This window comes from Piliocolobus tephrosceles, chromosome 5, assembly GCF_002776525.5.
Source record: "Piliocolobus tephrosceles isolate RC106 chromosome 5, ASM277652v3, whole genome shotgun sequence".
Lineage (NCBI taxonomy): Eukaryota > Metazoa > Chordata > Mammalia > Primates > Cercopithecidae > Piliocolobus > Piliocolobus tephrosceles.
In genome coordinates this window covers 122,419,902-122,433,650 of record NC_045438.1, presented here as the reverse complement: position 1 = coordinate 122,433,650, position 13,749 = coordinate 122,419,902, and the positions used below count along the sequence as shown (strand labels likewise).

Genomic DNA, 13,749 nt, shown 5'->3' with positions numbered 1-13,749 from the left:
CCCTGCAGACTCAGCCTCAAAGAGCACCCCTGTACCAGGTCAGCCTCTATAAACCCAGGCTTCAGGCCAGCTTCTATAGACTCAGGCTCTAGGCCTGTCCTTATGGACAAAGGCCCTACGTACAATCCCATAGACCCAATCAACACGTTTATCTCAGTAGATCCAGGCTCCAGGCCTAACCCTACGGACTCAAACACCAGGCCTGCCCACCTGCTGACCCAGGCACCAGGATAGGCTGTCCAAGGACTCAAGCAGCAAGTTCACCCATGGACCATGCCAGACCAGCTGCTGAGAATCTCTGGATGAGCTGACTAGTAGAGGACTTCCCCCAGACAAAGCCAGTCCAAAAAGACTAGAATAAGTCCCTACTTCTTCAAATGCACAGAAACTAATACGCAGTCACAAAAATTAGAAACAATCAGGGAAACATGACACCAACAAAGGAATAAAATAAAGCACCAATGACCACCCTCAAAATAAAGATTTGTAAACTGCCTGACAAAGAATTCAAAATAATTGCTTTAAGAAACCTCACAAAAATATAGTAAAATAGAGAGAAACATTTTAACAAAATCAGAAGAACAATAAGCAACCAGAATATGAGAGATTGAATTATTTAAAAAATTCTGGAGGTAAAAAATGCAATGAACAAAGTTAAAAATACAATAGAGGGTGTCAATAGCAGAACTGGTGAAGCAAAAGAAAGCCTGTGAACTTGAAGACAGGTTATTTGAAAATATATAGTCAGATGAAAAATATTAAAGTGAATGAAAATGCATAAAGGAAGCTTATGGGATTTATAGGACTGCATCATAAGCAAGTATTCAAATTATTGGAGTTAAAAAGTAAGAGTAGAACAATAAAGGGCTAGGAAATTGTTAAAGAAATAATAGCAGAAAAATTTCAAATCTGGAAACATATACAAATATCCAGGTACAGGAAGGTCTCCACTAAGATTCAGACGAAACAAGATTAAAATAAGACATATTATAATCAAACTGTCAAAAATCAAAGATTAAAAGAGGATCCTAAAAGCAAGAAAAAAAAGAAAGAAAGAAGCATTTTACATGTAATGATGTTCCAATAGGGCTAACAATAGACTTTTTTACATAGATCTTACAGGCCAGAAGAGAGTGGGATAATATATTCAAAGTGATAACATGGAGGCAGGTTGGGGTGGGGGTGGTGGGGACTGCCAACCAAGAATCTTGATCCAGCAAATCTGTCCTTCAGAAATGGAGAGAAAAATACTTTCCCAGACAAACAAAGCTGACAGTTTATCACCACCAGACCTATCTTACAAGAAATGCTAATGGGATTTCTTCAATCTGAAAGAAAAGGAGGATGCTAATTAGTAATATAGTCAAGCATAGGAAAGTATAAAATTTCTTGGTAAAAATCAGTACACGGTCAAATTCAGAATATTCCACTACTATAATGGTTCTACGTAAGCCACTTATATCTTTTGTATGAAGGTTCAAAGACTAAATTATAAAAATAATGATAGCTACTATTAAGGGATATATAATATAAAACAATGTAAACTGTGGCATCAAAAACATAAAATGCAGAAAGTGGAGGAAAATTATTGAGTTTTTTCATGTGATCAAATTGTCAGCATAAAAAAGTCAATTTTAATTATAAGATATTTTATGTAAGCCTAATGATAACCACAAACCAAAATCCTTTAGTTGATACACAAACCATAAAAAGTAAGGAATCAAAGCATACCACTAAAGAAAATCATCTAATTACAATTTCTCTCACAGTAAGAGAGAAAGAAAGGAACAACACATCTACAAAACAACCAAAAACAATTAACAAAATTGTACTAACGAATCCTTGCCTATCAATTATTTCTTTGAGTGTAAATTGATTCAATTTTCCAACCAAAAGACAAGAATGACTGAATGACTGAATGGGCTTTTTAAAAAAGACCTAACTATACACTGCCTACAATAGACACACTTCACGTATATACTAAAAGGAAAGGGAGGGAAAAAGATATTCCATGTAAATGCTAACCAAATAAGAGCAGGAGTAGCTAGTTATATTAGATAAAATAGAATTTACATTAAAAAAGTAGAACAAGACAAAGAAAGTCATTATATAAGATAAAATGATTAATTTGTTAAGAAATAACAGTTGTAAATACACGTGCCCAACATTGGAGCATCTAAAAATATAAAGCAAATATTAATAGATCTAGAGAGAGAGACAGACTATAACACAATAATGGTAGAGGACTTCCATACTCCACTTTCAGCAAAGGATAGATAATCCAGACAGAATATCAGTAAGGAAACATCAGACTTAAACTGCACATTAGACCAAATAAACCTAACAGACATATACAAAAGATCCAATCCAACAGTATCAGGATACATATACATTCTTTTCAAGTATACACATAATATTCTCCAGGATAGATCATATTAGACCACAAAAATGTCTTAACAAATTTTAAAAGATTAAAATCATATCAAATATCTTTTTAAACCACCATGGTATATAAAACTAGAGAACAATAACAGAAAGAATTCCAGAAAATTTACAAATACATAAAAATTTAACAAGATGCTCCTGAACAACCAATAAATCAAAGAAGAATTTAAAAATATCTTGAGACAAATGCAAATGGACACACAAAATACTAAAACCTACTAGCATACTATGAGATACAGCAAAATATATCTAAGAAAAAAACTTATAGCAATACATGCCTACATCGAAAAAGAAGATTTCAAACAAGAAACATAACATCATACAACAAGGAATTAAAAAGAAAAGAACAAACTAAGCCCAAAGTTAGTAGAATAAAGGAAATAATAAATATCAGAAAATAAATTAAATAGACTAGAAAAATAGTAGAAATGATCGATAAAACTGAGTTGGCCTTTTAAAAAGATAAACAAAATCAACAACCCTTAAGCTAGATTAATAAAAAAAATCTGAGAGACTCACATAAAATCAGAAATGAAAGAGGAGACATTAGAACTGATACCACAGGAATACAAAGGATCATAGGAAATTACTATGAATAATTATATGCCAACAGTTGGATAACTTAGAAGAAATGGATAAATTCCTAGAGACATAAAACCTACCAAGACTGAATCATGAAGAAAAAGAAAACATGAACAGACCAATAACAAGTAAAAAGATCAAATCAGTAATTAAATGTCTCCTACCAAAGAAAAGCCCAGAACACAATCACTTTATTACTGAATTTTAACAAACATCTAAAGAACTGAAACCAATTATTATCAAACTTTTCCCCAAAAAATTGAAAAAGGAATACTTCCAAACGTATTTTACAAAGCCTGTATTATCCCGATACCAAAGTCAGACAACTATACCACAAAGACAAGAAAATTATAGACCAGTATCCCTAATGAACACAGATACAAAAAGCATCCACATAATACCTGTAAACTAAATTCAACAGCACATTAAAATGATTGTTCACCACAATCATGTGAGATTTATCACAGTAAAGCACGAATAATTCAAGAAATGCAAATCTGTAAATGTGATACACAACATTAACAGAATGAAGGATAAAAAACATATGGTCATCTCAATAGAAACAGAAAAAGCATTTGACAAAATTCAACACTCTTTCATAATAAAATTTCTCAACAAATTAGTTGTCAAAGGAATGCACTTCGAAATAACGAAGGCCATATATAACAAACTCACAACTGACACCATACTTAACATTGAAAAGGTGGAAGATTTTCCTCTAAGATTAGGAACAAGACAAGGAAGCCCACTCTCACCAATTTTATTCAACATAATACTGTAAATTCTAGCCAAAGCAATTAGGCAAGAGAAAGAAATAAAAGGCATCCAAACTGGAAAGGAAGAAGTTAAATTGTCCCTATCTGCAGATTACATGACCTTATACATAGAAAACCCTAAACACTCTGTCAAACAACTGTTAGAATAATAAACAAATTCAGTACAGTTGTAGGATACAAAACCAAAATACAAAAATCAGTAACATTTCTATATACTAAAAAAGAACTACCTGGAAAAGAAACTAAAACAACCAACCAAATTACAAAAGCTAAGAAAAATCAAATACTTAGAAATAAATTTAACCAAGGAAGTGAAAGACCTGTACACTGAAAACTATAAAACATAATGAAGGAAGCTGAAGAAGACACAATAAATGAAAAGATATTCCATCTTCAGTGGCTAGAAGAATTACTATTATTAAAACATTCATACTACAGACAGCAATCTATAGATTCAATGCAATCTCTAACAAAATTCCAATAACATTTTTTCACAGAAATAGAAAAAACAATCCTAAAATGTATATGGAACCACAAAGGACTCTGAATAGCCAAAACCATCTTGAGTAAAAAGAAAAAAGCTGACTTCAAAATATACTACCAAGTTATAGTAATCAAAACATCATGGTACTAACATAAAAACCGGCACATGGACCAATGGAACAGAATAGAAAGCCCAGAAATAAATCCATGCATTTATAGTCAATTGATTTTCCACAAAGGTGCCAAGAACACACAAAGAAGAAAAACAGTCTCTTTAATAAATAATGTTGGGACAACTGGATAGCCACATGCAGAAGAATGAAATCAGAACTTTAGCTCATGCCATAAGCAAAAATAAATTCAAAATGAAATAGACTTACATAAGACTTAAAACTGTAAAACTACTAGAAGAAAATGTATGAAAAGAATTGTTGACTTTGGTCTGGGTAATGATTTCTTGGATATGATCACAAAAGCACAGCCAACAAAAGCAAAAATAAATGGGATTACATTAGACTAAAAGTCTTTTGTACAGTAAAGGAAACAATTAATGGAGATAATATTTGCAAAGAGAGAAAATATTTGTAAATCTGACAAGGAGTTAGCAGCCAAAAATACATAAGGAACTCAAACAACTCAATAGCAAGAAAACAAATAACCTGATTTAAAAATAGGCAAAGGAGCTGAATTGCCATTTCTCAAAAGAAGACATACAAATGACCAATAGGTATATTAAAAAGTGCTCAACATTACTAATGATCAGGGAAATGCAAATTAATACCACAATGAAATATCACCTCACACCTGTTAGGATGGCTAATGTAAAAAAGGTGAAAGTGTTGGTGATGATGTCAGGAAACGAAAACTGTTACACATTGTTAGTGGGAATTTACATTGGTACAGTTATTATGGAAAACAGTATGGAGTTTCCTTCAAAAACTAAAAATAGAACCACCATTTGATCCAACAATCCCACTACTGGGTATACATCTAAATAAAATGAAATTGGTGTGTTGAAGAGATATCTGCTCTCCATCATTCACTGCAGCATTATTTATAATTATCAGGATATGGACTTAACCTAAGTGTTCATCAATAGATGAATAGATAAAGAAAATGTGGTATATATGAAATACTAGTCAGCCTTAAACAAGAAGGAAATCCTGTCTTTGCACAACATGGATGAAAATGAAGGACAGTACGTTAAGTGAAATAAGCCAGGTACAGAAAGACAAATATTACATAATCTCACCTACATGTGAATTACAAAAATGTCAGACACACAGAAACCAAGAGTAGAATGGTACTTACCAGGGGCTGGGGAGTTGTTGAATAAAGGCTACAAAATTTCAGCTGGACAGGAGGAATGAGCTCAAAAGATCTATTCTACAACATGGTGACTTTAGTTAAAAATAATCTATTGTACTTTTAAAATCACTAGGAAGGTAGATTTTATACATTCTCCCCACAAAGAAGTAATAAGTATGTGAGATAATGTATACGTTAATTAGCTCGTTAGTCATTACATAATGCATACATATTTCAAAACATCATATTGTATACAATAAATGTATATATAATTTTTGTTAATCAATTAAAAATAAATTATTTAAAAATTAAGAAAATAGACATGAGCATCTTATGGGCAAAATACATTTAATTGTTCACTTTATGGCATTTCAGATTTCCATGATGAATTCATTCTTCGTTTTGAAAATGGAATGTAGATTCATTTTTATGTTTCATAGATCTACAACCTACTGTCTGAAACTCTTGAAGAGTGATATGTTTGGCATTCTGAATTGGGGGATTTGGATATGTAATACTGGGCACAGGGTTCATACTGTGTAATGTCCCAGCAATGTCTGGGGCAGCCCCTAGTAATTAAAGGCAGGAATATTTCTACAGAGAAATAGCTGACTAGTCACACTACAAGTAGCTTCTTATCAGTTCAGGTCAGATTTTAATGAAGTGATGTTTTGTCTCAAAATGGACTGTGAAAAAAAGTCTCAGTTTTCAAATTTGCAGATTTCACTACTATAGACAAGAGATTGTGGACCTGAAGTTGTAAAGTTTAAAGTAAACATCGACATTCTCCTACAAACTAGACTGAGAGTTCCTCTAGTTAAAATTCCTCTAGAATAAAGCAAAAACCACAAATAATCAGGTTTAGCTTTGAAAATCCTTTAGGATGCTCTCATAATGCCTGCAATGTTAGACTAGCTCAGCGTTTTGTCAGCTGAACTCAAGAAGAAGAAATTGGTTCAGATTTAGTGGATACGCTGAATGAAAATGCACATCTTTGAATATTAGAATCACTCTAGCTACTTGCAATGCATTGCAATGATCTATTTACAAGACACACAAAGACTAAAAGAACAGTAGAGCCAGGTCTCTCACCACATGCCCATTCTAGTAGAACATACTCTTTAATGGTTGGCAGAATTACCCCCTTATTTTTAAACAACTGTGTATGTTCATGTGTGATGTGTGTATGTCTGTCTGTGTGTGTAAGGGAATGAATGTAGTTGAAAATATGCTAAATGTCCTTTTGTTTTGGCATCACCATCAGCATTTATTATGTCTATTATTTGTTTGCTTATTTTGAATAGACCTCTCTCGGTACATCATAAATTAAATTTAAGCCTATCTTGTTTACCATTGCATCCCCAGAGCCAAATATCATACCTGCTTTCAATAAATATCTGTATATCAGGAGGCAGTAGTGCATAATGTTTAAAAGCATGAACTCTGTAGCCTGGCAGCCTAGATTTGAATCCTGCCTTGGCCACTACTACCTTAGACCATGGGCAAAGTCTCTGCTCTCTAGTGTCCTCTCCTGAAAAATAGGGATAATGATACTTATTATATCAATCTAGATGGATTAATTTATACTATAATAACAAACCCCAAAATCCAGTGGCCTGAACCAACAAAAGTTCTTATTTGTTTACTTTTCTTGTTGCATTACATGTTCATCATAGGTTAGCTAGGATTCTACCGTATATCATCACTGTCCTTACTCCAGGACCCAAACTGCCCAAGCCAGCACTACTTGGCACAATGCCAGTTTCCCTAACAGAGCAAAAGGAACGTTCTTCAGGATTGGTACATTACATTCTTGGCCTAGAAATGACACAAGTCACTTCTGCTTACACATCGGGCAGAAACAGCCAGTAGGGTGCAGGGAATACAATCCTGACATGCACCCAGGAAGTAGAGTTACAGAAAGATACTACCCTCATAGGGTTGTCATGACAACTAAAGGACTCATGTAAAGCACCTGGCACCATGCCAAATGCTATATAGGTATTTGCTGCTGCTGTTATAATTATTAATAAATTGAATAAATTCATATTTTAGAGAAATATCTAATGTAGGTGACAGGTTGAAGGGTGCAGCAAACCACCATGGCACGTGTGTACCTATGTAACAAACCTGCATGTTCTGCACATGTATTCCAGAACTTAAAGTACAATAATTTTTTTTAAAAAAGTCACCTTTCAGGTTTCTCCTTATTCAGTTGAATTTGGCTAAACATTTCATAGTCATTGCTTCACTGTTCCCCTTTAGCAAGCAGTGCATTCCAACATCCAACCCAGCAGACCCTTATCTGTCTTTAGTACAGACACAAGGCTGCTCAAAGGACAACCTTCCCAGCCTCACCTTCCTCAGGATGACTTCTGCAGCCCAGCTGGATCCCAAAAGATGAACCCAGGGGAGCGCTCTAAAGAGAAATGTACCCTAGTAATTTTCAGGTGTTGGATACTGTGAAGATCACAGTTTTAAATGTGTTTCATACAAAAATATTTATACTTCAAGCTGTAGCACGCAAACAGCAATCTGCATTTATTGGTTTCAGATGCCAATTTCCTCCAGCTCCAGTTCTCCTTTGTGTTATATAAACAAATCTCAACCATCTGGACCACAACAAGCCTCAATGAAGTATGTGCTCACTCATTGCAAAAGCATCAAATCAAAATACAATCTCACAGAATTCTGCCTAACTGAAAATTGGAATGAACATTACGGACAACACAAAGCTGTTTTTCGACATGTGCTTTAGGTGTCAGAACTTAGAATGTAAATAGGACAACAGAAATGAGCATATCAGAATATTTATCACTTTGAATAGAACAAAGTGATACAGAAATAAACAGATCCAGATCATATCCTGTGCTGTTACCTATATTACCAGAAGTCCCATTTAGTACCCCATAAATTTCCTCAAAAACGAAAAGGTATCTCAGACGTGGGAAAATAGAGAAGAGAATGCTGCAAGACTCATTTGTGACAGAAAGCAAAAGGTTTAATTCCTACCCAACTATGGAAGTTAAATATATACTTTATAATAATTGTAGGACAAAGGCTAAACCCAAATCCGTCAATATCAAGACACAAGGATTTCAGAAGCAGGCTTTGCCAAAAAAGAAAGGACTCTGCCAAAACAAATTACATATGAAACCACCTACCCTCCTAAACCTTGGAAATGAAGGCTAAGCATCATTTCTGATGTCTCCACCCACTGCTATAATTCCAGGCTGCTGAATACATCTTCCCAAAGCCAAATATAAAAACAATTACCATGGCCAGCCTTGCCCATAGGCAAATACAAGGAGTGCTGGAAATGCTTTTTGCTTCTTTTACCCCTGCCTAAAAATATCTCCCCACCAACTTATCACAGTGCCTAAAATGTCCACCCTTTGGGAAAAGTACCCATCATCAGACTTGACGGCTCAGATTCATGAAATCTAAACCTTGTGGAAAGAATATTCTGACAGAATGGAGTATGATACTTAATGTCTTAAAATAAGTGATTTTATTATAATAGTTTAAAAGGAGGTTAAAGGAAAGCAATATGAATTTCTGGGTCTGGAAGAAAAATATGGCAGTGAAAATGAGATGCCACAATACTCTCCACTTTTTTTTCTGGAGTCCCAGTGATCATGCCTTCTGGCTAGTGTCAACTTATCTGGTATCTGATTATCTTGTTTTGTCACCTTCAACCATATAGATATAATTAAATCAAAACTAAATCCATGTCAGATTATTTGGTATCCTAAAGACTGTCCACAAAAGGAAGTGTAAAATAAAAAAAATCTCCCCGAGGTAGAAGACTTTCTGATTTAGTAAGCTGAATTACATAGACTTTGGCCAATTATAAAATTCACCTCCATGGTTGTAAAATTGTGATCTAAATCATTTGAAACTGAGTGCGATTAACTATATTCTTGTTTATTTTGCCTCAAAATTTTATCAAGGTCATCCTAAAACCAAATACTATTTCCCAAACTGCTATGCACAAACTTCATATACACATAAGATGAGAAAATCTTGTAATCCATTATTCAGTCACAAATCAGAATATCAAAATAGATGTGTGCAGACTCTCATGAACTCCCCCCACCAGCCCTTGTCCTTCTATGTCCTCAGTTCTAATTCAGTTAATCAGCCATTCTTGAGCAGCACTGCTAAATGACATTAGCACCTTCCTAGGTCTCATTGTTTCAATCTACTGGGAAGTATTTTAAAAGGAAAGAATCAAAACCCCAATTAAATCTCTAAGGAAAATCCTTCTAATTGTGATATTTACAGAAATTGATGATATAATGAGAATACATAGACTATTGCTTTACAGTTTATGGCAGGTATATTTCAGAGGACACTACTTGCCCTGAGTAAATTATCATTTGTGATAATCTGGTTATAATCCAATAACAAAATTCCCAGTTTCTTTCAAAGAAGAAATTGGCATATGCCACTTTCTTACTTTAAATAGTCTGATGATCATTGCACTGGAGATTCTAATTATATATAATTCCTTGCATTTCAAGCTATTTTCAGCCCATAATTTCAACAGTTCAACTCCAAACTGATATCATTATAAAAATATCTTTAAACGGCTTAAAATAACTCCTAATTCTCTTGGATGGTTTTCTCTGTGGCTATCAGGATTGTCTACAAAATCAATCATATCCATAAATCAGACTTCCAGTAATTGTGCCAGACACAGACTTCAGCAATGGGCACAAAGAGCAAAAGTTTGTGAAACAGCAATCATAAAGCCTACTCTTGTATCTCACACAGAGTCATATACTTTAGTTTAGAAAAACAAAAAGGCCCGGCTGGGCGCAGTGGCTCACGCCTGTAATCCCAGCACTTTGAGAGGCGGAGGCGGGCGGATCACGAGGTCAGGAGATCAAGACCATCCTTGCTAACATGATGAAACCCGTCTCTACTAAAAATACAAAAAAATTAGCCGGGCATGGTGGCGGGCGCCTGTAGTCTCAGCTACTGGGGAGGCTGAGGCAGGAGAAAGGCCTGAACCCAGGAGGCAGAGCTTGCAGTGCGCCAAGATCAGGCCACTGCACTCCAGCCTGGGCAACAGAGCGAGAATCCGTCTCAAACAAAACAAAACAAAAAAGAAAAAAGAAAAAAAGGCCCTTTATCCAAAATATTTTGTCCATGTTTCAGTAGTATAATAGTGGCTTTTATAACTAAGAATCTACATCCACAAGGGAAGGTTTAATCCATCTAGATACTCCCATTTAAAGGTCAGAGAAATCTGAAATAAACTTTGGAAAGGTTTCCAAATGGAATATTTACTGTGATTGCCAAAAACATTTACACTAAGTTAAGTCTGTTTCTTAAAATGGGAAGATGGAAAATGTTAATACATAGAAAACCTCATTCCCCAATCATTTCAAATTGAGGAGTTACTGCTTCATTCAAATTCTTACAACACACACATGGCAATACCACCATGGTATCAGTGAGCAAAGAAGGACTCAGATGCCAACCAACTTACCTTCTCTAATATCTACTGTGAGACTTGGCTCACAGTTTAAGAAGGCTTTTTTAGAACATTCATCAAGCTGCAGGAAGGTTAGAGGTAAAATGGAGTTTATACTGTTTTGAGAAAGGCAAATTATATTTATGGCAGAGTAGGGGAAAAGGAAACGTTTAGGAGTTTAAGACATCTGCTTCCTAGCCTAAGGGGCATTTCCTACCATCCACATTAACACCACTTGTTTTGCTAGACAGACCTATTAGTCACAGAGGACTCAATTTGATTCAACATATTTTCATCTACAAACCTGTCAGATGCACCTCTAAAGTTAGTTGATAACAGAACGGGATTTTCTTATCCTGGTACACATGCCAAAAATAGAGCCAAGTAAACATTTTCAAAACCTTCAAAACACCAACCACAAATGAACAACAGGATTACTTTGAGATAATGCCACATCTCCCCATGTTTCAGGAACAGAAAAAGGCATCTTACCTTGCTGTCTTCTCCTTCAAATACTGACTGGTGAACATTGCACGCAAACAACGAGTTGGGGAGGTCATTGAAGTCAGTGATTGCTTGAAAGGCTTCTTCTGCAAAACAACGAGTGACAGCCCAGTCCCTGTCTATGCAACACAGTAAGAAAAGTCCTCCATCTTCAGGGATGTGTCCCTGCTGTCCCGGGCTCCTCATTCCGATGAAGTATGATTCTCCCCTCATTCCTGGGGATACAAAGACGAGCATGTGTTACTGAAGAACAAATTCCTTAAAACTCAGTTTTCGGGTCACAGTTTTGGATTGTCAGGGGCAGAACAGTGGAGTACGATTAGGAGGAGAGGCAGGGGATATTGGAAGGGAGAAGATCTGCGAGTTTGCATGGTTCCCTTGATCCGTGAATCAGAATTTCCCATACAGCTCTGCTTTGGGGCAAGAACTGAGTCAGTACTATGGTTTTTTAAGACAAACAAGCAGGTGTAGGAAATGGAGATCACCACCACCACCACTACTACTAATGCCTATCATGTATTGAGTTCCAGGCACTATTCTAAATGATTTATATGCATTTAGAACATCAATTACATACATTAACTATCCTATTTAATCTCTACAATAGTCTATAAGGTTTGTATCAATATTATCCCCATCTTACAGATGGGAAAACAGAGGAACAAAGTAATTAAGTAACTTTTACAAGACCACTGACAATATGGCAGGGCTAGGATTCAAACTCAGGGAAACTGGCGCCAGAGCTTACTCTCCTATGCCACAGGAATGAAACAGATCAAAATAAGTAGAAGCCTATATTTAAGGAAGTACGATCTACTTCATCAGCACCTGAATCCTGATCATGATAACTCTAATAGGTAATAGTTAATCCACATTGAGAGTAAGCGTGCGTGCGCGCGCACACACACACGTATTTCCTCTTCTAAGATAATTACTTCAAGTCATTTGTGAACCAGGTCCAGATCCTAAAAAATCAGCATTAGCGTGGCCAATCCGTGGTGCATAGGTCCCCCTCCCTCCTTGCCCCCTAAAGCTTTCCAGTATTGATTTCACCGACCTGTGTTTAACCCTTCTGTTATTTTCTCACCCCTTATATTTGTAGTTTGCCTAACTGCAGAGTTTTTGCATTTTTTGATACTGGTATATAATTTAGTGGATTAGGTCAATATCCCCATATAGTCCAAGGATGGGATCTACGTTCTTCTTTTGTACCTATTTTCATGCCTGTGATACTACTCTGCTCAAAGCTCAATAGTTAAGAGGCTCAGAAAGTGAAATAACTTGCCCATGGTTACACAAGTAAGACTAGCTGAAAATTATGACATGGCTACTGAATCATCTTCAGGAAGCTCCATGTTCTTCAATCCCATCATCACAGATGCTCAGAGCAAAGGACAGAAAGGTGGGTACCACTGAACATCACTCTGCTCTCACGAAGATTAGTTAGATACAAATTCTAGATCCCCAGACAAAATATCAGTTTCTGCTTATATCTCTCTTGAACTCTGAAATAAACCCTTGAACCTCATAGTGATGGTTATGTTTTTTATTTTCATTTTTCCTAGAAAAGCCCCAATGAGAGTTGATAAGCAGCATTTTCTGGCAATAATGCATTACATATAAAATCTTAAGCCCGGTTGAGGTAGGAGCCAAAAATTAAATAGTATGAGGTGATATCTCTAAAATCAAATCGCCAAAATTGTAGTAAATAAAAATTTCTATATAAAATATAATAAAACAATTCTTGTACTACAAAGTTCTTCAAACTCCAATTAGTGCAACATTTTCTATATTTAAATCAACAAAATACTTATTTTAAATAAAAATATGGTACATTTTATTAAATAATCTAAAATAGATGAACACTTTTAACTAGAAGGAAAAACATGTAATAACATTAATATAAAGGGAATTCAACTGCTAGCACCTTCAATGAAACATGTGCATGCATTTTCTTTCATATTTATTTATACTGTTCTTTGAGTATTTTAGCATAAAACATCTAATGAACATCATTTATTAGAGTCTCAATTATTTTAATAGTAAAAATATTTACTAAAAGCATCATTGAAACAGCAGTAAACAGTAGTATTTTCATTAATAGTTTATAGGAAAACTCTGTGTGTGTGTGTGTGTGTGTGTGTGTGTGTGTGTGTGTGTGTGTGT

The 13,749-nt window shown here is 35.2% G+C and overlaps 1 protein-coding gene across 2 annotated transcripts in view; it reads right to left on the bottom strand.

Annotated features, from left to right (window-relative positions):
- RCAN2 (regulator of calcineurin 2) overlaps positions 1 to 13,749 on the bottom strand; it is a 259,448-nt gene that overhangs the window by 212,185 nt on the left and 33,514 nt on the right. For both annotated transcript variants that reach the window (XM_023212960.2, XM_023212959.2), the window contains exon 2: positions 11,572 to 11,798. In XM_023212960.2, coding sequence (XP_023068728.1) covers positions 11,572 to 11,796 — 225 coding nt within the window. In that variant the 5' untranslated portion in view covers positions 11,797 to 11,798. The remainder of the gene's footprint in view (positions 1 to 11,571; positions 11,799 to 13,749) is intronic.